At 47.0% G+C, this 27,453-nt stretch overlaps 1 protein-coding gene across 1 annotated transcript in view; it reads right to left on the reverse strand.

Moving 5' to 3' along the window:
* The window catches only part of OGFOD3 (2-oxoglutarate and iron dependent oxygenase domain containing 3), a 133,241-nt gene that overhangs the window by 93,160 nt on the left and 12,628 nt on the right, over positions 1-27,453 (reverse strand). The window contains exon 3 of the mRNA XM_077458559.1: positions 3,996-4,071. Within this exon, the coding sequence (XP_077314685.1) occupies positions 3,996-4,071 (76 nt within the window). The remainder of the gene's footprint in view (positions 1-3,995; positions 4,072-27,453) is intronic.

Genomic DNA, 27,453 nt, shown 5'->3' on the forward strand with positions numbered 1-27,453 from the left:
TTCAGAGCGGATTAACCACAAAGCCTCCCGGTGGTCATGGATGAGGAGACCCGCCTGCCGGATGAATCCCTCAACTGCATTGGATTGGAATTGCTATTTATTTCACAAGCTGTCCTGCACTCCGTCCTCCCGGGTGCGGGACGGTGTCATTCCACCCGCCGAGAAAACCGAAAGGGCTCCATAGTGCATCTCAATTGCTCCATGTGTCCAACAAGGGAGGAATATGGGAAAAGTCGAGCACCCCCCCCCCCCTTTAGTTACATCGTTAGTCTGGTTGAAGAAAAGACACAAGTCCATCCAGATCAACCAACAGAAGGAAAAAAAAAAACAAATAGAAAAATCCCATATATACAATCCTATACCCACAGTTGATCCAGAGGAAGGCAAAAAAGAAAAAAAAAAAAAAAACAACCAATAAAGCCCCATCCAATCTGCTACAGCAGGAAATAAAACTTCCTTCCTGATCCCCCAACCGGCAATCGGATATTCCTGGAATCAACTTTACCTATAAATATTGCTTGTATGTGCATGTATGCGAGTGAGTGAGTGAGTGTGTGTGTGTGTGTGTGTGTGTGTGTGTGTGAGAGAGTGTGTGAGAGTGTGTGAGAGTGTGTGTGTGTATGCGAGTGTGTGTGTGTGTATGCGAGTGTGTGTGTGTGTGTGTATGTGAGTGAGTGTGTGTGTGTGTGTGTGTGTGTGTGTGTGTATGCGAGTGTGTGTGTGTGTGTATGCGAGTGAGTGTGTGTGTGTGTGTGTGTGTGTATGCGAGTGTGTGTGTGTATGCGAGTGTGTGTGTGTGTGTGTGTATGCGAGTGTGTGTGTGTGTATGCGAGTGTGTGTGTGTGTGTGTGTATGCGAGTGAGTGTATGTGTGTGTGTGTGTGTGTATGCGAGTGAGTGTGTGTGTGTGTGTGTGTGTGTGTGTGTATGCGAGTGTGTGTGTGTGTGTGTGTGTGTATGCGAGTGAGTGTGTGTGTGTGGATGCGAGTGAGTGTGTGTGTGTGTGGATGCGAGTGAGTGTGTGTGTGTGTGTGAGTGTGTATGCGAGTGAGTGTGTGTGTGTGTGTGAGTGTGTATGCGTGTGTGTGTATGCGAGTGAGTGTGTGTGTGTGTGTATATGCGAGTGTGTGTGTGTGTGTGTATGTGAGTGAGTGTGTGTGTGTGTGTGTGTGTGTATGCGAGTGAGTGTGAGTGTGTGTGTGTGTGAGTGTGTATGTGAGTGAGTGTGTGTGTGTGTGTATGCGAGTGTGTGTGTGTGTATGCGAGTGTGTGTGTGTGTGTGTGTGTGTGTATGCGAGTGAGTGTATGTGTGTGTGTGTGTGTGTGTATGCGAGTGAGTGTGTGTGTGTGTGTGTATGCGAGTGAGTGTGAGTGTGTGTGTGTATGCGAGTGAGTGTGAGTGTGAGTGTGTGTGTGTGTGTGAGTGTGTATGTGAGTGAGTGTGTGTGTGTGTGTGTGTGTATGCGAGTGAGTGTGTGTGAGTGTGAGTGAGTGTGAGTGTGAGTGTGTGTGTGTGTGTGAGTGTGTATGTGAGTGAGTGTGTGTGTGTGTGTGTGTGTATGCGAGTGAGTGTGTGTGAGTGTGAGTGAGTGTGAGTGTGAGTGTGTGTGTGTGTGTGAGTGTGTATGTGAGTGAGTGTGAGTGTGTGTGTGTGTGTATGCGAGTGAGTGTGTGTGAGTGTGAGTGAGTGTGAGTGTGAGTGTGTGTTTGTGTGTTTGTGTGTGTGCTTTAAAAAAAATAAAATAAAAAAAATCTGGGACGTTAATAATAATTTTTTATTTCTTTTTTCCACAATTCTTTTTACCAATCAGCAGGTCTCGGCGGACAATGATCCTCTGGACCCACCGATTGGGTCGCCGGTGGCCCAGGCCTGCAAGGTACGTGATCTGGCACAGACCGGCCAGATCCTCCTGTTCTCGGTGTACCTAGCCGGCGCTCCCGGCCTCTCCCTCCTCCTGAGTGTCCCCCCCATAGCTAGTAGCTTGCTCTGGGGGCTTCCAATCCTGAGCTGCTGCTCTGTGTGTCCATTTACACACATAGCGTCGTTCAGCCCCGCCCCCCCCTCCTCATTGGCTCACTGGCTGCGATTGATAGTAGTAGGAGCCAATGGCTAATGCTGCTGTCTCTGCCAATGAGGAGGAAGAGACCCGGGAGAGACAAGGCGCTCGTGCACATTGATGGATCGAGAGGGGGCTCAGGTAAGTATTAGGTGGCTGCTGCATACAGAAGGTTTTTTTACCCACATGCATAGAATGCATGAAGGTAGGAAAAAAAAATCTGGGGCCTGTACAACCACTTTAACTTTATTGCTGTCACAAGGGGGCTAATAAGCCCCCTATGTGATGACACAATTTAGGGGGACAGGTTCTTTTTATAGAGACATCAGGGGTCTCTTAGCCCTGAGTGGTCAGAGGTGTGAATTCAGAGGAGCTCAGAGTTAAAGCAGAAGTATGGCCAAAGATATATGGGCCCCACTTCTCCTATAGATCACAGCAGTGCAGTCTGTTCTGCCAATTTTTCAGTGAGCACTGGAGGGGAGAGCAGAGAGCCGCGGACTGACAGCTCAGAGCAGATGAGGAGAGCCGAGTGATCAGCAGTGTTTGATCGCTCGGTTATCAGTGCAGAGCCGTCGGGGGGACACAAGCATCATGGGATCGATGTCAGTGGGAGTAAACAATGCCCCATCATTGGTGTCAGTGGGAGTAAACAATGCCCCATCATTGGTGTCAGTGGGAGGAACAGTGCCCCATCATTGGTATCAGTGAGAGGAATAGTGCCCCATCATTGGTGTCAGTGGGAGGAATAGTGCCCCATCATTGGTGTCAGTGGGAGGAATAGTGCCCCGTCATTGGTGTCAGTGGGAGGAATAGTGCCCCATCATTGGTGTCAGTGGGAGGAATAGTGCCCCATCATTGGTGTCAGTGGGAGGAATAGTGGCCCATCATTGGTATCAGTGAGAGGAATAGTGCCCCATCATTGGTGTCAGTGGGAGGAATAGTGCCCCATCATTGGTGTCAGTGGGAGGAATAGTGCCCCATCATTGGTATCAGTGAGAGGAATAGTGCCCCATCATTGGTGTCAGTGGGAGGAATAGTGCCCCATCATTGGTGTCAGTGGGAGGAATAGTGCCCCGTCATTGGTGTCAGTGGGAGGAATAGTGCCCCATCATTGGTGTCAGTGGGAGGAATAGTGCCCCATCATTGGTGTCAGTGGGAGGAATAGTGGCCCATCATTGGTGTCAGTGGGGGGAATAGTGCCCCATCATTGGTATCAGTGGGAGGAACAGTGCCCCATCATTGGTATCAGTGGGAGGAATAGTGCCCCATCATTGGTATCAGTGGGAGGAATAGTGCCCCATCATTGCTATCAGTGGGAGGAATAGTGCCCCATCATTGCTATCAGTGGGAGGAATAGTGCCCCATCATTGGTATCAGTGGGAGGAACAGTGCCCCATCATTGGTATCAGTGGGAGGAATAGTGCCCCATCATTGCTATCAGTGGGAGGAATAGTGCCCCATCATTGGTGTCAGTGGGAGGAATAGTGCCCCATCATTGGTGTCAGTGGGAGGAATAGTGCCCCATCATTGGTATCAGTGGGAGGAATAGTGCCCCATCATTGCTATCAGTGGGAGGAATAGTGCCCCATCATTGCTATCAGTGGGAGGAACAGTGCCCCATCATTGCTATCAGTGGGAGGAATAGTGCCCCATCATTGCTATCAGTGGGAGGAATAGTGCCCCATCATTGGTATCAGTGGGAGGAATAGTGCCCCATCATTGGTATTAGTGGGAGGAATAGTGCCCCACTGTTGCTGATAGTGGGGGGTAACCCAAGGGCTGGATACAAGCAATCTTGCTGGAACGGTTGGCATTTGCTGTGGGGGATCCTCGGCTCACACGGATCGCTCCTCTTGAAGGAAAACTCATCACTCTGACAAGAGAAAATCTGGATGACTTGTGACAAGAGCCATTTAATCACTTTACAAGGAACTCTCACCTCAGCAATCTCTGGGCTTCCTGCGGGGATATGGCGGCGTCTGTCACGGCTCGGCCGCACTTCAGAGGGGTACATCCTGCAAAACCAAGGAAAGAAAAAACGAATTCCATTTCAAAGCCTTTCAGATAAGCAATTATTTAATCAAGTACAGCGGAACCCGCAGCGTGAGAGCTCCAACTCTCCTTCACCTCCTGGATGATTTAAGAATAACCTCCAATTTCACGAAATAAACCTGGCGCTGGCTGAACCCGCTTTATCAATAATTACAGAGCCCACGGGTGGGGGAGGGGCACAGAGGACCCACAGAGGACCCACAGAGGACCCCCACTTATCTCTGCAGTATTCAACTCTCTCTCTCTGTACTTCCAGTTTTAATTTCCTGGCAGACAATCAAAAGAATACAAATTTAGAACCGCGCGTGCGTGGGAGCGTGCGAGGTGGCAAAACAAAGAGCTGAAATAAACATTTTCTGGGGGGAAAATCGTGATAAAACTACGAAAAGAATAAAAAAACTTGGGGGTTTTTTCTTCAACAAAGAATTGGATTTAAAGGGCCACTAACCAACATTCCTCCAATAGTTTCCATAAAAGTAAAAAGAAACGTTTTGCAGCTTACCAATTCTTAGATGTGACGGCTGCATTCGTTTTCTTTTTTAGGCTGTCTTTCTTTTATTTATACCTGGTGATCCGGCCCGCAAGTCTGTTGGTTTTTTTTGTTTTGTTTTTTTGTTTTTTTATATGTAGCAGTTAGAGAGGTGAGACCACTGACAGGGGTGCTTACAATGATCAGTTTTTATTTATGTAAAATCTTTATCCTAAAAAAAAAAAAAAAAAAGTATTAGCTAAAGAAGTGCCAAAGCAGCCGCCACATCTAATGATTGGTAAGCTGCCAATTTATTACTTAGATTAACCACTTGCCGGCCGCCTTCCGCATCCAAGGTGGCTCAGCTGCGCAACCCGACCTACCTGTACATCAGTCTGCGCATGTGGCACTGCAGGCGCCCGCGCCCGCTGCTGCAGCTCCCCCCCCCCCACAGTTCCAGCTAACTCGATGTCCGCCCGCGATCACGGGAGAAGAGAACAGGGATCTGCCTATGTAAACAAGGCGGATCCCCATTCTGACAGGGGAGGAGAGAGAGAGAGAGATCAGCTGTTCCCAACAATCAGGAACAGCGATCTGCCTATGTAAACAAGGCCGATCCCCATTCTGACAGGGGAGGAGAGAGAGAGAGATCAGCTGTTCCCAACGATCAGGAACAGCGATCTGCCTATGTAAACAAGGCGGATCCCCATTCTGACAGGGGAGGAGAGAGAGAGAGATCAGCTGTTCCCAACGATCAGGAATAGCGATCTGCCTATGTAAACAAGGCCGATCCCCATTCTGACAGGGGAGGAGAGAGAGAGAGATCAGCTGTTCCCAACGATCAGGAACAGCGATCTGCCTATGTAAACAAGGCCGATCCCCATTCTGACAGGGGATGAGAGAGAGAGAGATCAGCTGTTCCCAACGATCAGGAACAGCGATCTGCCTATGTAAACAAGGCGGATCCCCATTCTGACAGGGGAGGAGAGAGAGAGAGATCAGCTGTTCCCAACGATCAGGAACAGCGATCTGCCTATGTAAACAAGGCGGATCCCCATTCTGACAGGGGAGGAGAGAGAGAGAGATCAGCTGTTCCTAACGATCAGGAACAGCGATCTCTCTCTACTCCCTGTTAGTCCCATCCCCCCCACAGTTAGAAACACATCCCTAGGGAGCACAGTATGGCCCGTACATACGATCCAAAAATGAAATAGAAAAAAATAAATAAATAAATAGCGCTTTCGATGTGATTGTACAATAATCTGATCGTCAACCACTTACAGACCGCGGCACGCCGATGTACATCCTAAATTTGAAGAGGAAGACCGTCGTAGGATTGTTGGATTCGCCGCAAGAGATCACTTTGATCAGCGGCGGGAGATCACTGTATTGGTGTCACTGGTCAGATTTGTCCGCCGCAATGCCGCAGTCCCGCTAAAAATTGCAGATTATTATTATACACTATTTATTTAGCGCCAACAGTTTACGCAGCGCTTTACAATGTATAGAGGGGGGGGGGGGGAACAACACAAAAAGGTGGAGGAGGGCCCCCGGCTCGTAGAGCTTACATTCTAAAAGGGAGGGGGAGGTGCTACAAAAGGTGATAGCTGCAGAGAATGATTTGATGGGGTGGGGGTTGGGGGGGGGTGCAGATCGCCGCCATTGCTAGTAAAAACGATAAGAAAAATAAAAAGTCCATAAATCCATCCCCTATTTTATAGAGGATATAACTTTTGCGCAAACCAATCAATAAAGCGCTTATTGCTTTTTTTTTTTTACATTTTTTCTTCATATGTATTGTGGCAGAAGGTAAAAAATATTGTGTTTTTTTTTTTTTTTTTTTTAAATTGTCGCTCTTTTTTTTTTTGTTTATATCAGAAAAAAAAAAACCTGCAGAGGTGATCAAATGTCAGCAAAAGAAATCTCTATTTGTGGGGAGAAAAAAAAAAAAAAAAAAGACGTCAATTTCGTCTTGGGTACAGCGCCACACGACCGGGCAATTGTCAGTTAAAGCAATGCAGTACCGTGTCACAAAAAATGGCCTGGTCATTAAGGGGGTAAAACCTTCCGGAGCTGAAATGGTTAATAAAGTGGTCTAATATCAATTTAAGCAGGAAGAATTAATGACTTAGGCCCCTTTCACACGGGACGGATCCGTGATGATCCGCCCCGTGATGATCCGCCCCATAATGACCCGTGATGATCCGCCCCTTCATGATCCGCCCCGTGATGATCCGCTTGCTCGGCGGGGATCGCTCCGTTTATCCCCGCTGAGCCGGCGGATGACAGGGCGGTCCCGGCACACTGCGCAGGGACTGCCCTGTCAGATCTCCGCTCTCCTCTATGGGGGGGGGGGGGGGGGGCGTCTGTCCGTGTTCATGAAATACGGACAGACGGTCCGCATGTGTGAAAGGGGTCCTTACCCCAATGCCGTAAAAACATGATGGGACTTTGACAGCAAAGGTCTGACGGAACGAATTCGTCGGACAATTCGATGGTGTGTGGGCTCCATCGGACCGTTGCTGTCCAAAAATCTGACGGACTTTAGAAATAGAACATGTTTCAAATTTTTCGGCCGGAACTTCGTCAGACTCATTTCCTATGGAGAAATCCGCTCGTCTGTGTGCTGGTCTGATGGACAAAAAAACAACGCTAGGGCAGCTATTGGCTACTGGCTATGAACTTCCTTATTCTAGTCCGGTCGCACGTCATCATGTTCTAATCCGTCGGACTTTGGTGTGATTGTGTGTGGCCAAGTCCGTTTGTTCGGAAAGTCCGTCGAAACTACGCCGAAAGTCTGCCGGAAAGTCCGGTCGGGTGTACGCGGCATAAGCCTTCCTGCAACCTTAACATTGTAAGCCTAAAACCAACCCTCCCTCTAACCTTCCCATTACTCCTAAGACCTAACCCTCTTTGTAACCCTAACCCCCAACCCCCCCCCCCGTAACCCCAAAAATACGATCCTAACACTAACCCTCCCTGTAACCTCAACAATACGATCCTAACACTAACCCTCCCTGTAACCCCAACAATACGATCCTAACACTAACCCTCCCTATAACCCCAACAATATGATCCTAACACTAACCCTCCCTGTAACCTCAACAATACGATCCTAACACTAACCCTCTCTGTAACCCCAACAATACGATCCTAACACTAACCCTCCCTGTAACCCCAACAATACGATCCTAACACTAACCCTCCCTATAACCCCAACAATATGATCCTAACACTAACCCTCCCTATAACCCCAACAATATGATCCTAACACTAACCCTCCCTGTAACCTCAACAATACGATCCTAACACTAACCCTCTCTGTAACCCCAACAATATGATCCTAACACTAACCCTCCCTGTAACCCCAACAATACGATCCTAACACTAACCCTCCCTATAACCCCAACAATACGATCCTAACACTAACCCTCCCTATAACCCCAACAATATGATCCTAACACTAACCCTCCCTGTAACCTCAACAATACGATCCTAACACTAACCCTCCCTGTAACCCTAACACTAACCCTCCCTGTAACCCCAACAATATGATCCCAACACTAACCCTCCCTATAACCCCAACAATACGATCCTAACACTAACCCTCCCTGTAACCTCAACAATATGATCCTAACACTAACCCTCCCTGTAACCCTAATAATATGATCCCAACACTAACCCTCCCTATAACCCCAACAACATGATCCTAACACTAACCCTCCCTGTAACCTCAACAATACGATCCTAACACTAACCCTCCCTATAACCCCAACAATATGATCCTAACACTAACCCTCCCTGTAACCTCAACAATATGATCCTAACACTAACCCTCCCTGTAACCCTAATAATATGATCCCAACACTAACCCTCCCTGTAACCCCAACAATATGATCCTAACACTAACCCTCCCTGTAACCTCAACAATACGATCCTAACACTAACCCTCCCTGTAACCCCAACAATATGATCCTAACACTAACCCTCCCTATAACCCCAACAATATGATCCTAACACTAACCCTCCCTGTAACCCCAACAATATGATCCTAACACTAACCCTCCCTGTAACCTCAACAATACGATCCTAACACTAACCCTCCCTGTAACCCCAACAATATGATCCTAACACTAACCCTCCCTGTAACCCCAACAATATGATCCTAACACTAACCCTCCCTGTAACCCCAACAATACGATCCTAACACTAACCCTCCCTGTAACCTCAACAATAGGATCCTAACACTAACCCTCCCTATAACCCCAACAATATGATCCTAACACTAACCCTCCCTGTAACCCTAACACTAATCCTCCCTGTAACCCCAACAATATGATCCTAACACTAATGCCGCGTACATACGACCAAACTTTTTGACAGCAAAGGTCCGACGGAACGAGTCCGTCGGACAATTCGATCTTGTGTGGGCTCCATCGGACCTTTGCTTGCCAAAAATCCGGCGGACTTTAGAAATAGAACATTTTTAAAAATTTTCCACCGGAATTCCGCCGGACCGAGAAATCCGTTTGTGTGTGTGCTGGTCCAACGGACAAAAACCGATGCTAGGGCAGCTATTGGCTACTGGCTATGAACTTCCTTATTCTAGTCCGGTCGTACGTCATCACGTTCCAATCCGTTGGACTTTGGTGTGATTGTGTGTGGCCAAGTCCGTTCCTTTCGGAAAGTCCGTCAGAACTCCGCCGAAAGTCCGTCGGAAAGACCGTCAGACCTAGTCCCTCAAAAAGTCCAGTCGTGTTTATGCACCATAACCCTCCCTGTAACCCCAATAATATGTTCCCTTTCCATTCTGGATGATGGCAGCCTGAGGTTGGTATGTCTCCATTACGATCCGTTGGTTTGAAGAAAGTTCTAGTATGTAATCCATCTCCTCTCTTTTGAATACTTGCAGATGGTACATCTGGACTTGCAAATATTCAAAAGAGAGGATGGATTACATACTAGAACTTTCTTCAAACCAACGGATCGTAATGGAGACATACCAACCTCACGCTGCCATCATCCAGAATGGAAAGAGAACATTCCAAATGCCAACTAATGAGGTTATCAAGAAAGTGCTGTACCTTAGATATGGAAATACAAGCTGATATCATGATAAAGAAACTTGAGGAAAAGGGATACCAAAAGAAGAACTTGATGAAATAGAAAAATGAAGAAAAATGAAGAAAAATGAAGTAGGAAAACACTCTTGGTGAAGAAAGATAAGAATGTAGAAGTGTAGAGTGACGTGGCTTTCATCACTCTCTGGGTTTAAAGCGGAGGTCCACCCTAAAATGGACCTTCCGCTCATCGGAACCCTCCCCCCCTCCGGCGCCACAATCGGCACCTTTCAGGGGGGAGGGGGGTGCAGATACCTGTACAGTACAGGTAACTGCACCCACTTCCAGGATAGCTCTCTGCGGAAAGGGGCGTAGATTACGCCCCTTTCCGAAAGTCCCCCACTGCCTGCTGGGAAACACACAGATCCCAGAGACAGCGGGGTCCATCCTTATTGCGCAGCGCGACTCGCGCATGCGCAGTAGGGAACCGGGAAATGAAGCTGAAAGGCTCCACTTCCTGATTCCCATACCCAAGATGGTGGCGGCAGCACCCGAGAGACGATCGGGAGATCGGCTTCGGGTGCCGATATCGCGGGCGCGCTGGACAGGTAAGTGTCACTATTTTAAAAGACAGCAGCTGCAGTATTTGTAGCTGCTGGCTTTTAAAAAAAAAAAAAAAAAAACGCGGAGTCCCGGCGGACTCCCGCTTTAATAAAGAGCACCAATCAGTTAAGTATATTGTGAGGAAGTTACGGGGTCTACAGATGGGGTCTTATCCAAGATTCTCCCAAAGAAACCCAGATTTGTGCACAAAAGAGCCCCTACTAGTTCATAATATCATAGACCCCCCCCCCCCCCCCCCCCCAAAAGACCATCAAATTGTTTTCAGACATGAAAGGGTTTTACGGATACCAGAAATGTTTCCCATGTAGCGTAAGCAAGAAACAACTAAGAGAAAAAAGAAAGAAGATCTGGAGTAACAAATAAAGAATACCAAATAAGAGAATCAATTTACGTGTAAAAGCACGTCGCCTACGTCATCGAATGTCCCCGCCGTTTACACTATGTAGGCAGAGCCACCAGGCCTTTATGTGTGAGGATTAGAGAACACATAAATAATATAAGGAAAGGTTTCCCTAAATATAATATCTCCCACAAGACTTCTATTCTATGGGAGAGGTGACAATAAAAAGGATAAAAGCGTCACAAAAATGGAGGAGACTAGGTGGATTTATAGGTTGGAGTCTTTATATCTTAGAGGCCTCAATATTGATATTCACCTCAACCGTTTCATACCAAACTTCTAAATCCGGTGATATGATGACTTTTAAGCCCCATACACACTATCAGATTATCTGCTGAGTTTTTCCTTCAGATTTACCAAAACCATGTAGTAGAAGGGCCTGCAGGATTGCATACACATTGAAACTCCTAATGTTTGTCCTCATATTATATGGTTTTGGTAAATCTGAAGGAAAAACTCAGCAGATAATCTGATAGTGTGTATGGGGCTTAAAAGTCATCATATCACCGGATTTAGAAGTTTGATATGAAACGGTTGAAGGTGAATATCAATATTGAGGCCTCTAAGATATAAAGACCCCAACCTATAAATCCACCTAGTCTCCTCCGTTTTTGTGATGCTTTTATCCTTTTTATTGTCACCTCTCCCATAGAATAGAAGTCTTGTGGAAGATATTATATTTAGGGAAACCTTTCCTTATATTATTTATGTGTTCTCTAATCCTCACACATAAAGGCCTGGTGGCTCTGCCTACATAGTGTAAACGGCGGGGACATTCGATGACGTAGGCGACGTGCTTTTACACGTAAATTGATTCTCTTATTTGGTATTCTTTATTTGTTACTCCAGATAATATGAGGACAAAGCTTAGGAGTTTCAATGTGTATGCAATCCTGCAGGCCCTTCTACTACATGGTTTTGGTAAATCTGAAGGAAAAACTCAGCAGATAATCTGATAGTGTATATGGGGCTTTAGGAACCTTGTGTCGCTCCGATTAGAACGGTTCCATTGTACAGAACGAGACGCGACTTGTGAGGCGGCCAAGTCGCCTGACAAGTCGTCCCAGTGTGACCCGGCACAAAGAACAAAGGCGGATCTGTCTACAACATGCGATTTACCCCTGCAGGGGCGCTTCTATCTGGTGAGTGCGGAACTGGGAGGAGAGCACGAGTGTCATTCACTTCTCTGCACGGAAGCTGCGATTCATTTTCTGCATAACGTTACCTTGGAAAAATCATTATAAATTTGTCTTTTTTTTTTTGCTGCCGCTATGTGGATTGTTATAATTTTTGCATCAGCACTTTTATATATGTGTTTTTCTATGAATTAATCGTTGATTATAATCGATTTTCTGGTATACCCCACAAGCACTTTTCACTTCTTTGATCAGCACCTTTGTTGCATTTATATGAAGGCTCATGTGCATTTATGAGGATTTTGTACTGACCGCTTTTTGGCAGCGCCACCTACCCCTCTATATCTACACATTAGGACCCATTCACACCTGAGTGTAGCGTTTTTTCCGGCGTTTTGTCGCACATATTTGCACGTATTTGCATACAGCGTTTTTTCCGGCGTTTTGTCGCACATATTTGCGCGTTTGCATACATCGTTTTCCGGCGTTTTGTCGCACGTATTTGCACGTTTGCATACAGCGTTTTGTCACACGTATTTGCACGCTTGCATACATCGTTTTCCGGCGTTTTGTCGCACGTATTTGCATACAGCGTTTTGTCACACGTATTTGCACGTTTGCATACATCGTTTTCCGGCGTTTTGTCGCACGTATTTGCACGTTTGCATACAGCGTTTTGTCACACGTATTTGCACGCTTGCATACATCGTTTTCCGGCGTTTTGTCGCACGTATTTGCACGTTTGCATACAGCGTTTTGTCGCACGTATTTGCACGTTTGCATACAGCGTTTTGTCACACGTATTTGCACGTTTGCATACATCGTTTTCCGGCGTTTTGTCGCACGTATTTGCACGTTTGCATACAGCGTTTTGTCACACGTATTTGCACGTTTGCATACAGCGTTTTCCAGCGTTTTTGAGCTTTGGCATTTTTTTTATTAGCCAGTAGGAAAAACGATCATCGTTTGTTGCTACGTTTTTAGATTTTGTCAAATGCTTCCTGCTCCAAAAACGCCCCAAATCTGCCCGATTCGAGTGACACAAAAAAGGGTCCAGAACTTGTTTGAGTCTTCAGGCGACTTGGAGTGGAGATGTGAACCGTCTCCATAGACAAAAACGCTCAGGTGTGAATGGGGGCCTTAAAGTGCGACACAATGGTTGTGCCCTTCCTGCCCCACCCTTCTCAGCGCACGCCTGCCAGCCCATCTCTGACTGACGAAAGGTAACGTGGTCTGACAACATGGGGACTTGTGAAGATTGGAGATCAAATCTTTGGAGTTAAACATCATAATAGTAAGTCAGGGTTTGGCTCCATGCACCTATAATAAGCTGCCTAGCGGTGCCTCCGTGAAGAATCTGCCAGCATAGGCGCCAATCTCTGCAAAGCGGCGGAAGGCGAGAGGTTAACAGCCACCTAGAAACTGCGAATTCCCATTAAATCAAAACAGCTGTAATTAATTTGCAGCCAGCGTGAGCGCTTTCGTGCTCCTGCCAAGAATATTTTCCGACAGAGGAGAGGTCCCCGCGGGCAGCAGCAGCAGATAAAGCACAAAATCTCTCACTTACCGCTGTGTCAGGTCCCCCCCCCATGAAGCCATTATAATTAACCCAGCGAGAGGACAGGGCTTCCCCCAGCAGGATCTGGAACATGAGGGCGGGCGGGCGAGTGGCTGCTTGTCCTTTTTCCGTCACAGGCTCAGCGAAACCGACAGAGGTTAAGAGGATGGCGGCATCAACCTTCCACAAGAGCTGTCAGTCTGAGCCGCAGACTAGCGGCCTGCACCCGGGGGCTTTTGTCTGCTTCAAGCGGGTTATGCATTGCTATGGAAGTCTATGGGACTGCTAAACCCGCTTCAAGCAGGTCCAATACAAGTCATAAGTTCAAATGCAAGTAATAAAAGGAGTCATCCGCAAGTCATAAAGTCAAATGCAGATCATAAGAAGATCAAATACAAGTCATAGGTTCAAATGCAAGTTACAATGAGTCAACTGCAAGTCATAAGGTCAAATGCGGGTCATAAGGAGGTCAAATACAAGTCATGGGTTCAAATGCAAGTCATAGGTTCAAATGCAAATCATAAAAGGTCAAATGCGGGTCATAAAGAGGTCAAATACAAGTCATAGGTTCAAATGCAAGTAATAAAAGGAGTCATCCGCAAGTCATAAAGTCAAATGCAGATCATAAGAAGATCAAATACAAGTCATAGGTTCAAATGCAAGTTACAAGGAGTCAACTGCAAGTCATAAGGTCAAATGCGGGTCATAAGGAGGTCAAATACAAGTCATAAGCTCAAATGTAAGTCATAGGTTCAAATGCAAGTTACAAGGAGTCAAATGCGGGTCATAAGGTCAAATGCGGGTCATAAGGAGGTCAAATACAAGTCATGGGTTCAAATGCAAGTCATAGGTTCAAATGCAAATCATAAAAGGTCAAATGCGGGTCATAAAGAGGTCAAATACAAGTCATAGGTTCAAATGCAAGTTACAAGGAGTCAACTGCAAGTCATAAGGTCAAATGCGGGTCATAAAGGAGGTCAAATACAAGTCATAAGCTCAAATGTAAGTCATAGGTTCAAATGCAAGTTACAAGGAGTCAACTGCAAGTCATAAGGTCAAATGTGGGTCATAAGGAGGTCAAATACAAGTCATGGGTTCAAATGCAAGTCATAGGTTCAAATGCAAATCATAAGGTCAAATGCGGGCATAAAGAGGTCAAATACAAGTCATAGGTTCAAATGCAAGTTACAAGGAGTAAACTGAAAGTCATAAGGTCAAATGCGGGTCATAAAGAGGTCAAATACAAGTCAAGAAGGTCAAGTGCAGGTCAAAAGCACCTATTAATGAATTCTGAAGGCTTTCCGAAGCTTCTCAAACTGATACCATCAGCCCAAAGACCATCAGCGCAGGCCATAAAGCTGCCCCACATCCATCAATTCAGATTTTTAGACATATTTTTCTTAGAATTTTCTGCACATCTATTTTTGTTCTAAAGCCCAACTCCGAGCAAAATAAGAACCCCCCCCCCCATACCCCCCTGACTGATCGCCATTACCTGAAGCAGCGCTCACGTGATGTTTGGGTCCCGAATCTTCACTATTTCTCTGGCAGGGTTCCTCCTTGGGTGTCCCCGTCACTCCTTTTGGAGGCGACAGCACGTCGAGCGGCAGGACCCTTTCAGATTACCGCCCTCTCCGGTCTTCTCCGCCACTCATAGAATCTATTTTACTACACTCTCCTGTGAATGGAGGTGTAGATTCTTTCATGCAACTCCTCCTCCATTCACGGACCTCAATGCATCATTATGGGGTAGTAATATAAGTTTTATGACATCAATGCCGGGACAAGGTCATCTGGAACTCAGGGTAAACATACCAAACTGCCCCTCCCCCAAGATGTGTATGTGTCAGCAAAAATCCCCCTACCCAAAAAAAAAGAAGCACAAATGCAATCCCTCCTTCCAGGACAAATCCACCCCCTGCTAAACTACCCCTCCCAGCTCAAATCCTCCATCTCCTTGAATCCCCACAGCACAAATCCACCCCAAAAAAATTTAATAAATCATCTCTCCTGGCACAAATCCCCTCCTAATATACATTCTCCCCCCACCCCACCCCCCTCAAACACCCCTACTAACACAAATCAGCCTTCCCCCAAAAAAATTCCCCTCCTAGCACAAATCCCCTCCACCATATTACCTCTTCTAGCCCAAACCCCCCCACCTAGCACAAATCCTCTTCCCCAAATGCACCCCCTATCAAATATCCCCTTCTAGCATAATTCTTACCCTCCGCTGCCTCCCTAATTCCCCTTTCCCAACACAACTCCCTAATTCCCACCCCCCCCCCCACCCCCTCCCATCTCCTTGTAGTGCCCTCCACCTCACATAATACCACAGTGCCCAGGGCAGCCGCCCCTCCTGCCCAGCCCTTGCCCCGGGAGCCATGGGGGGGGGGGGCAGGCAAGCAGAGCTGAATGCTGTACTGAGTAGTACCCACTTTTAGACCCCTTTCACACTGGGGCCTTTTTCAAGCGCTTTGGCGTTAAAAAAAAAAGCACCTGTAAAGCGCTTGAAAGAAGCTTCATCTGCAATCCCAATGTGAAAGCCCGAGAGCTTTAAGAGCCATTTCACAATGTCATCGCCCGAAAAACGCTCGTAAAGCGCCGCTTAAACTATCAGCGCTTTACCAGCGTTATTGGGGCGCTTTTAACCCCTGCTAGTAGCCAAATAAAGGGTTAAAAGTGTCCACAAAGCGGTGCTGCCAAAAGCGCTTTTTCAGGCGTTTTGCAGGCGCTTCCCATTGATTTCAACGGGAAGGGGCACTTTAGGAGCCGTGTATTCACCGCTCCAAAAGCGCTGCAAAGAAGCTGCTTGCAGGACTTTTTGTGTGAAAGCACTCGGGATTTTACATTGGGATTGCAGTTGCAGCTTCTTTCAAGCGCTTTACAGGCGCTTTTTTTTTAATGCTAAAGCGCCTGAAAAACTCCAGAGTGTGAAAGGGGTCTTAGGGCCCTGTGTGTTTTGGGACCAAACGCCAAAAACTCAGGTCTTCCTCGTCCGGTGCATTCGTCCCTGAACTCATGGGACCCTAAACACGGGGGTGCTACTCGCTCCAGCATTAAGGCCCCTTTCACACTGAACACCGCCCCGCGCTAGCGGTAAAGTGCCGCTAGTTTTGGCGGGGATTCACCGGCGCTGTGTGGGCAGTAGCCGAGCGATTTTAAACCCCAAAGAAGGAATTAAAGCTAGAGTCCGCCATTTTTTTTTTAAAAGCCAGCAGCTACAAATACTGCAGCTGCTGACTTTTAAAATAAGGACACCCGCCCAGCGCGCCCGCGATGTCGGCACCCGAAGCCGGTCTCTCGATCGTCTCTCGGGTGCTGCCGCCGCCATCTTGGGTATGGGAATCAGGAAGTGGAGCCTTGTGGCTTCATTTCCCGGTTCCTTACTGAGCATGCGCGAGTCGCGCTGCGCAATAAGGATGGTCCCCGCTGTCTCTGGGATCTGTGCGTTTCCCAGCAGGCAGTGGGGGACTTTCGGAAAGGGGCGTAATGTACGCCCCTTTCCGCAGAGAGCTATCCCGGAAGTGGGTGCAGATACCTGTACTGTACAGGTACCTGCACCCCCCTCCCCCCTGAAAGGTGCCAATTGTGGCGCCGATGAGCGGAAGGTCCACATTTCTCGGTTCCTTACTATGCATGCGCGAGTCGCGCTGCGCAATAAGGACGGTCCCCACTGTCTCTGGGATCCGTGCGTTTCCCAGCAGGCAGCGGGGGACCTTCGGAAAGGGGCGTAGATTCTGCGGAAAGGGGCGTAGCGTCTGCAGAATCTACGCCGGAAGTGGGTGCAGATACCTGTACTGTACAGGTACCTGCACTCCCCTCCCCCTTGAAAGGTGCCAATTGTGGCGCCGGAGGGGAGGGAGGGTTCCAATGAGCGGAAGGTCCACTTTAGGGTGGAGCTCCGCTTTAACACGGGGTTAAAAATCCCGCTGCCGAATCACTTTGCAGGAACTGCGCGTTTTATATATATATATATAAAAAACAGCTTGGCCAGCGAAGACGCCAAACCATATTATTAATTTATGGACGCGGCAAACAAAGACAAAACCGTCTGACCGATCGTTTTATTAAACACCGTTTTCTTTACAGCCTGTCAGGTACACTCATTAATCTTCGCCGATCTAAACCAATAATAATTTGCAGCCCGGCGCTCCAGTCCCAATAAACGCGGCACAGAAAAACACACACAGCAATAAACAGAAAAAATGTTTTTTTTTTTTTTCTTCTTTCCTTCGCATGAAATAGCGAATCTGTCAGAGGCTCGGCGAGGAGTAATGAGAAATGTTTCTGCCCGGTTGGCGCGCCCACTCAATAACATTCGGCTTCGATGACTGCCATCTGGCACGCAGAAATAAAAATAAAAAATAAAAAAATCGGATATTTCTGAAGCGGTTTATTTTTAGGACAATAAGGAAGTGTATAAAAACAAAAGCATCTGGAAACAAAATGTAGCGAGGTTCCCGGGCCTCCTAATGAGAACCTCCAGATCCAGGGGCAGCTGACATCCTTCTGTATAGAGTGGGTTGCTAGGCATGGTGGGTGTAGTGCAAGGTAAATTCATGGGCGCCAGACACTTCTTAAAGCGGGATTCCACCCTAAAGTGGAACTTCCGCTGATCGGAACCCTCCCCCCCCCCCTCCGGTGTCACAATTGACACCTTTCAGGGGGGAGGGGGGTGGAGATACCTGTCAAAGACAGGTATTTTCACCCACTTCCGGGCATAGACTCCCACGGGAGTCTACACCATTTCCTGCCCTGCCGCGCTGTCTGCTGGGACACACACGGGTCCCAGTGACAGCGCAGAGATTTCCTATTGCGCGGCGCGGCTCGCGCATGCGCAGTAGGGAACCGGGAAGTGAAGCCGATTCGCTTCACTTCCTGATTCCCTCACCCAGAATGGCGGCGGCAGCAGCTGAGGCCCGAGCGGTCGATCGGCCTCGGCATCGCTGGAACCCGGGACAGGCGAGTGTCCATTTATTAAAAGTCAGCAGCTGCAGTATTTATAGCTGCTGGCTTTTAATATTTTTTTTTTGGCGGAATCCCTCTTTAAATGCAAAAGAGATTTATTTTGTGTGGGAGAGAGAGTTAGGGCCAGGACACCCTTAGGAAGTTGCAATGTCAATAAGGAGACTCCGAGACTACAGGTAGGCAGTCATGCAGGCAAAGGCATCCAGAAAGACGCCACATCTGCATGTGTAGGAGCGCCGTCTCCTATGGCAACAGTCTTAGAACAGTTTCTAACACAGATGGTAACGAACTCCTTTACTTTTGTACAGTCACTTCTTGTAGACTCTCAGCCCACTGAGCTCCCGGTCTCTCTCACTACACTTGCTGATTCACGGCCGCAGAATCCCGTGAGCTCTTCTAAACTTCTTACTTTAGTATCTTTGTTAGAGCTGCACAATTAATCGTTAAAAAAAAAAAAAAAAAAAAATCGCAATCTCGATTCAACCCCCCTGAAGCGATCTCTATTGCAGAGTTTGCCAATTCTTTCGTATAACAAGTGGAGAGACTTATCTGCTCACTCAGCTGTCAAAAGAAAACATCAGGGTAGTTAGTTACAATGTTTCATTTTTAAAAAACTTGCCCAACTTCCTTCTTTAGATCAAAGAGCAACTTCTGCGTGTAAAGAAGAAAATCCAGGCAGTCTGCCAAGTTTTAAAAATGAAACATTGTAACTAATGCCCCAATACGCACGGTCGGAAATTCCGACGGGAAAAAGTCAGATCGGATTATGGTGTCGGAAAATCCGATCGTGTGTGGGCTCCATCGGACTTTTTCTGTTGGATTTTCCGACGGAAAAAGCTTGAGAGCTGGATCGAAAATTTTCCGACAACAAAATCCGATTGGACTTTTTCCCGATCGTGTGTAGAGAATTCCGACACACAGAGTGCCACGCATGCTCAGAAAAAAATTGGAGACGAAAGCTATTGGCCTCTACGTAGTCCCGTTGTACGTTTTGTGCGTCACCTCGTTCCGAACCATCACATTTTCTGACAACTTTGTGCGACCGTGTGTATGCAAGACTAGTTTCGCCCAAAATCCATCGGGAAAAAAAATCTGACAGATTTTGTGGTCGGAATGTCCGACTGTGTGTATGGGGCATTAGATCAAAGGGAAACTTCTGTGTGTAAAGAAGAAAGTCTGCCAAGTTTTTAATATGAAACATTGTAACTAACCTTCCTTCTCAGATCAAAGGGAAACTTCTGTGTGTAAAGAAGAAAATCCAGGCAGTCTGCCAAGTTTTTAATATGAAACATTGTAACTAACCTTCCTTCTTAGATCAAAGGGAAACTTCTGTGTGTAAAGAAGAAAATCCAGGCAGTCTGCCAAGTTTTTAATATGAAACATTGTAACTAACCTTCCTTCTTAGATCAAAGGGAAACTTCTGTGTGTAAAGAAGAAAATCCAGGCAGTCTGCCAAGTTTTTAATATGAAACATTGTAACTAACCTTCCTTCTTAGATCAAAGGGAAACTTCTGTGTGTAAAGAAGAAAATCCAGGCAGTCTGCCAAGTTTTTAATATGAAACATTGTAACTAACCTTCCTTCTTAGATCAAAGGGAAACTTCTGTGTGTAAAGAAGAAAATCCAGGCAGTCTGCCAAGTTTTTAATATGAAACATTGTAACTAACCTTCCTTCTTAGATCAAAGGGAAACTTCTGTGTGTAAAGAAGAAAATCCAGGCAGTCTGCCAAGTTTTTAATATGAAACATTGTAACTAACCTTCCTTCTTAGATCAAAGGTAAACTTCTGTGTGTAAAGAAGAAAATCCAGGCAGTCTGCCAAGTTTTTAATATGAAACATTGTAACTAACCTTCCTTCTTAGATCAAAGGGAAACTTCTGTGTGTAAAGAAGAAAATCCAGGCAGTCTGACAAGTTTTAAACAACCTGTAAATGCAGGAAGTTTAAATCTTTTACTGACACTTGTTTCTTAAAGTGGGGTGCCGCCTAAAAAGAAAAAAAAATTAAAAGTCAGCAGCTACAAATACTGCAGCTGCTGACTTTTAATAATCGGACACTTACCTGCCCCAGGGTCCAGCGATGCGGGGGAACGAAGCCCCCCCTCCCCTCGTTCCCCGTGGCGCCGGCATTCTTACTGTGGGCACTCGGCTGTGGCTTCGCAGCCATGCACGCACTGCGCAAGCGCGAGCGGCGCCGTGATACGCCGCACAGTCATCTGGGACACGCGACAGGTCCCAGATGACTGTGCGGCGCCGAGGGGAAGTGATGTCACCAGCCCGGGCAATGAAGGAGGCAGACTACGAGGGACTCCCTAGCAACAGGCATTTAGAGGTGAGTAAAACAATTTTTTTTTTCCAATTATTTTATTTTTTTATGAATTTTAAGCAATTTTTTTTTTTTTTGTTGGTGGCAACACCACTTTAAGGTAAAATCAATATTTTTTGCTAGAAAATTACTTGGAACCCCCAAACATTATACCGTATATATTTTAGCAGAGACCCTAGGGAATAAAATGTCAACTGCTGCAATATTTTATGTCACACTGTATTTGCCCAGCGTCTTTCAAACGCAATTTTTTTGGGAAAAAATACACTTCAATGAATAAAAAAAAAAAAGAAACGGTAAAGTTAGCCCAATTTTTTTTTCGTTTTTTTAATGTGAAAGATGATGTCACGCCGTGAGAATCGTGATCCATCTTCTAAAGGAAAAAAAGTGCGATTCTCATTTTAGCCAGAATCGTTCAGCTCTAATCTTATGCCGCATACACGCGACCGGACTTTCCGTCGGAATGAACTCAGACAGACTTTTCAACTGAGTTCCGCTGAAACGGACTTGCCTACATGCGATCACACCAAGGTCTGATCGTTTAACGCGATGACGTACGACGGGACTAGAAAAAAGGAAGTTCAATAGCCAGTAGCCAATAGCTGCCCTTGCATCGTTGTTGGTCTGTCAGACCAGCATACAGACGAACGGTTTTCTCAATAGGAACTGGTTCCGGCGGAAAGATTTGAAACATGTTCTATTTCTAAAGTCTGTCAGATTTTGACAGAAAAAAAGGTCAGATGGAGCCCCACACACGATCGAATTGTCCGACGGATTCGTTCCGTCAGACCTTTGCTGTCGAAAAAAGTCCGGTCGTGTGTACACGACATTAGTGTCACACTAAGCCCTGGTTCTACGGCGCCAGTGGGATTGAAAGCCGGCACTGTCTACGGTCGCATCTTCAGCACTCACTGACTGCGCTACACTAAAAAGGAAGGGAGGATAAGCGGCAACGTGTTTCCAGGGCACTGACCTCTTTCTCAAGAGGCTGGACAAAGAGGGCTAGTGCCCTAGAAACACGTTGCTGCCTATCCTCCTTCCCCTTGACATAGCACTGTCAGTGAGTACCAGGGCCGTCTTTAATATTGATTGGACCCTGGGCAAAAAATTTCTTGCCCCCCCCCCCCCCCCCCCCATGCAATTTCACTCTCCATCTGCTCTGAGACATACAATAAATAACAGCTAGACTTAATTAGACTTAGTTTACTGTATCAGATCAGGCAGAAATTGCGATTGGTTTTCAGAAGTTACAGCATATCATTACTGCTTACTGACTGGTTGCTAGAGGTTACAGCACACATTATGGCTCACTGATTCGTTGCTAGAGGTTACAGCACATCATCACCTCACTGCAGGGGAGCATGATATACATATGAATGCTGCCTTCATTTACATATCAATGCCGCCAGCTGCATCTATTTACTTACTAATGCTGCTGCTATTTAAATATGAATGCCGGTTATTTACATGTAAACACAGGGTCTGCAGGTGAGTTACTTGTATACAACAATAGGGCAGAGCTGGGCAGCATTAGTACCAGATATCGGGACACAGCACAGGACTAAAACTTCAAGGGACAAGAGAATTTAAACTGGTATAGTTGGCAAGTATGAGGCAGCTGCTTTGGGCCCCCCCCAACAATGACAGGGCCCAGGGCAGCTGCCCCTTTTGACCTGCCTTAAAGCGGAGGTCCACCCTAAAGTGGACCTCCGCTCATCGGAACCCTACCCCCCTCCGGCGCCACAATTGGCACCTTTCAGGGGGGAGGGGGGGTGCAGATACCTGTACAGTACAGGTATTCTGCACCCACTTCCGGGATAGCTCTCTGCGGAAAGGGGCGTAGATTACGCCCCTTTCCGCAAGTGCCCGCCCCTTTCCGCAAGTGCCCAGCTGCCTGCTGGGAAACACACAGATCCCAGAGGCCGCGGGGACCGTCCTTATTGCGCAGCGCGATTCGCGCATGCGCGGTAGGGAACCGGGAAATGAAGCCGAAAGGCTCCATTTCCTGATTCCCATACCCAAGATGGCGGCGGCAGCACCCGACATACGATCTACAGATCGGCTTCGGGTGCCGACATCGCGGGCGCGCTGGACAGGTAAGTGTCACTATTTTAAAAGTCAGCAGCTGCAGTATTTGTAGCTGCTGGCTTTAAAAAAAAAAAATAAATAAATAAAACGCGGAGTCCCGGTGGACTCCCGCTTTAAAGACGGCCCTGGTGAGTACACGAGATGCGGTCGTAGACACTGCCAGCTTTCCGCTCCACTAAAAAGAAGAAGAGGTACCCCACATCCCCCGATGATGCCAGGATCAAAGATGGCAGCAAGGGACAGCGGCGCAGCGGGTTACAGCACGACAACACTTGGTTCTCTAGGCAGGTGAGCATCTGAATTGAGGATAAAATTTTATTATAAAAGGTGGGAAAAATACAGAAGAGGGAAGAGCAGACGGGAGCTCCTCCGTAAACATCTGAATTCCCACATCCTGGCATTATAATGAGTTCCAGAGATTATAACCGCTGTGGATCCGTAAGCATCAAAACATCACTTCACGCATTCTGCTTTTCTTCCGCAAGAAAAATTTAATTGCATGCTTTTTGAATTGCAGGGAGGCTCAAAAAAAAGACAAAAAAAACAAAACAAAAAAAACACACAATATTAGGATAATCTTACAATGGATTCTCTGAATGTAAAATGCCATCAATCAGACGGCGTGAAATTTGACATCCGCAGGATCTCTCTCTGTAAACAGAATGTTTCTCCGCTGTGCTGCGTTAAATCACTTAGAAACATGAATTGTTAGCAGCCCCCGAGACGCATTCCCCGACAGAGATAATCAAAGTGCACTCCGAACGTCGGATCAGGACTGCGGAACCGTGCGCGCTCAGGTGCAGCAATGGCGCCCCCTTGAGGGCTGGAGCGCTAATTACAATGCAGAGATTTCAGAGCAGGCGATACGTGCGAAATGAGTCGAGACAAATCCCACGGCGATCGCTCACTTACTAGAACCAGTTCAGGGAAATTCTACAATCTGTTTATGGAGCATTTCTGGGCTTCCTGAGCAGATTTAACCAACTTGGGGTATTTGTGTTAATTTTACACATATGTTAAAAAAAAACTGCATTTTTTTTTTTTTTTTTTTCAATAGAAACTGACTTTGAGCCTCTAACATTATATATTTTCTGAAAGCAGAGGCCCTGGAGAATAAAATGGTGGTTGTTGCAATTGTTTAAGTCAATAAATATTTATACAGCTATTTATTGAATACAAATTTCCAGGAAAAAAATGCACTAAAACTAATTTTAGTGTATACAAAACACAACATAATACCCTATTTGTTTGGTAAAATATAAAAGACGTAAATAGGTAACAGACTTGTGAAACCTCAAACTTGCATGCAGCCAAGATATGGTGACAAACTACCTTACCTAAAATTGTCCATAGGTGATGCTTTCATAGCCTTTACCAGCGAGGATCAGCAATCCGTTGATCGCAATCTACCCATCGACTGTGGGCAGCCGACGTGAAGATCACAAGCATGGCTTTGCCAATCCTTCTCTCCAGCCTTCACTCCTGTCATCTTAACAGAAGAGAGGAGAGCGGGAGGCAGCACAGTACTGGGCGGAGGGCAGGAGCTTCTGCAGTTAATCTTTCAAGTTAACCAATAGGTGATTGGTTGCTAGGATGCCGGGCAGTCCTAGCAACCAATCACCATCTCGTTAATAAGAAAAGTTAACTCTGGCTCCCACTCCGGCCCTCCGTCCCGTACTGTGCTGCTTCTCACTCTCTGCTCCACTGTACAGCCGTTGTAAAGTAGGAGATCGCTACCTACACTCTGTTGTGTTGGGAGGATGATGTCAAGGAGGCAAAGGACACTACTGGGAAAGGGGTATTAGAGGACACTACTATGGACGGGCAGAGGAAACCTATATGGGGGACAGAGGACACTGCTTGGGGGGGGGGGGGGCAGAGGACACAGCTTGGGGGGGGGGGGGGCAGAGGACACAGCTATGGGGGGCAGAGGACACTGCAGTGTGGTGAGGATAAGAAAGGGGCAGAGGACACTGCTTGGGGGGGGGGCAGAAGATACAGCTAACGGGGGCAGAGGACACTACAGTGTGGTGAGGATAGGAAAGGGGCAGAGGACACTGCTTGGGGGGGGGGGGGCAGAAGATACAGCTAACGGGGGTAGAGGACACTACAGTGTGGTGAGGATAGGAAAGGGGCAGATGACACTGCTGGGGGGGGGGCAGAGGAGACAGCTATAGGGGACAGAGGACACTACAGTGTCGGGAGGATAAGAAAGGGGCAGAGGACACTGCTTGGGGGGGGGCAGAGGATACAGCTATGGGAGGCAGAGGACACTACAGTGTGTGGAGGATAAGAAAGGGGCAGAGAACACTGCTGGGGGGGGGGGGGGCAGAGGACACAGCTATAGGGGACAGAGGACACTACAGTGCTTGGGGGGGGGGGGAGAGGATACAGCTATGGGTGGCAGAGGATACTACAGTGTGAGGAGGATAAGAAATGGGCCGATGACCACTGCTGTGACATCATGCGGTCTTCACAGGGGCCTGGGGGGAATCCTTGATTTTCTCCATTCTGGGGGGGGGGGGCTGGGTTAAGTTGGGTTTACTTTTAACATTTTTAAACAATTTTTATTTAATTTTTTACAATTATTTTTGTACCCTTTTTATTTTGTTCTTTGAGCTTAATAAGGGCCCATGTGATAGCTTTGGGCAGTGACAGGGTCCTCTATATGGAGACATCAGGGGTCTAACAGACCCCCAATTTTTCACTGACCTCCAAAGCAGCTAATCAAGATAGCGCTGGAGTAGCGGCATCCTTGGCTGCACTGGCTGAAGAAAGGCAGCTGTGAACCCGGAAGTGATGAAGTCCTAGTCACTTCCAGCTTCATTTGTCACAGAGGAGATTGGGGAATGGACGTTCCTCCATCTCCTCTGTGTGAAGAGATCCTGGCCATTTATCATGATTCTGGGCTCCTCGGAGGAACGGGAGTGCCCAGGAACCACTGTGGGTAGCGGCCGAAGGAGGGGGAAGGAAAGAGGTTGGCCCTTCTTGGTACTGTAAAAATGATCAGGTGACTGTAGAGCCACCCAGATTACTTTTACTAGACAGCCGATAGCGGCTGTAGAAAAAAGTAATGATACCAAGATCATGTCTGACAGGTTGAATATAGTGCAGCGGTCAGTGAGTAGTCACTTAGGAATCACTGCTGTCCTTCACCTTAAACGTGTGCATTTACATACCTATGTATGTGGGAGTCGGGAAGCTCAAAGAGTTTTTTTTGGGGGGGGCGGGGGGGGGTGGGATTTTAAGTGCTGGTAACTTTCATTTTTTACATCACATAGGGGACGTAGGAGTCATGTTTTACATGTCGCTTCTTTAGCAGGAAGGGGAGATCAGAGAACATACGTTCCCTGATCTTCCTCTACTCTACTCAGCAGCACCCGCCATGCCAATCACAAGTCTGCTGATGGACATGTGGCGCCTGAGGAACACGTGAAGGGGGGGGGGGGGGGGGGAGCACACATACACAGTCCAACAGTGAAAACATGCTCTTCCCGCAATTTACAAGGCCCAAGTCCCTTTGGAATGTAGCAATAATCCTCTAATGCCGTCTCTCTCAACCTTTTTACCCCAGAGGAACCCTTGAAATCATTTTCTAGTCTCGAGGAACCCTTACTAAAACCAATGCATTGGTGGTCAGTAAAAAAAAAAAATGCCCCTTACATTGGTGGTCATGTGGAATGAGGCAGCCCTTACAGTGGTGGTCAAAATGCAATCCTTACAGATGGCTTAAAAAGATTGTTGGCTTCATGCAACTGGCTCTACCAAGCGGCATTGACCTCAGAACTATTCAGACACCTTAAGATAGGAGATCGATCAGCCACAGCTCAAGGAACCACTAGCAACCTTTGGAGGAACCCTAGGGGGGGTTTCATGGAACCCTGGTTGAGAATGGCTGCTGTAATGTAATGAAGCCATCTACTCAGTAACATCCATTGCATCAATTCTTTATTGGCTACGTGGCAGGATACAGCAGTAGCTAATGCATTTCAGCCAAAGCATGAGTAAGGCTTCAGCCGAAACGCGCTCGCATGTTACTGCTGTATCCTGCCATGCAGCAGATAAAGAACTAATGCATTGGATGTTACTAAGTAGCCGTTGCATCCATTGCATCAATCCTTTATTGGCAACATGGCAGGATACAGCAGTAGCAAACGTGTTTCACCTGAAGCTTTACTCATAGCATACAGTAGCATGAGCAAGGCTTCAGCCGAAACGTGTTGGCATGTTATTGCTCTATCCTGCCATGCAGCCAATAAATAAACTGATACAATGGATATTACAGAGTAGCTGTTCCATCCATTTTTTATTGCCTACATGGCTGGATACAACAGTACCTTACACGTTTCAGCCGAAACCTTACTTACAGCATGGCATGAGTAAGGCTTTGGCCGAAACTCATTAGCACGTTACTGCTATATCCTGCCATGTAGCCAATAAAGAATTGATGCAAGTAGCCGACGTCATTATATTAGAGGACCACACATACAGGGCTGTGTGGAAGTGATCCTGCAGCTTTCAGACTGCAAGGATCCATTTACACGTCACAATTTGGAATCGCAGGCAAAACCGCAGCATTCCAAATCGTGTGGCAATCACTGCACAGCGCACGTTTGAGTGGCATTATCTTTTAACCACTTGCCTACCGGACACTTATACCCCCTTCCTGCCCAGGCCAATTTTCAGCGCTGCCACACTTTGAATGACAATTGCATGG

The sequence above is a fragment of the Lithobates pipiens genome, unplaced genomic scaffold (genome assembly GCF_037356315.1).
Source record: "Lithobates pipiens isolate NorthernLeopardFrog02 unplaced genomic scaffold, aLitPip1_a1.2 Scaffold_28, whole genome shotgun sequence".
NCBI lineage: Eukaryota > Metazoa > Chordata > Amphibia > Anura > Ranidae > Lithobates > Lithobates pipiens.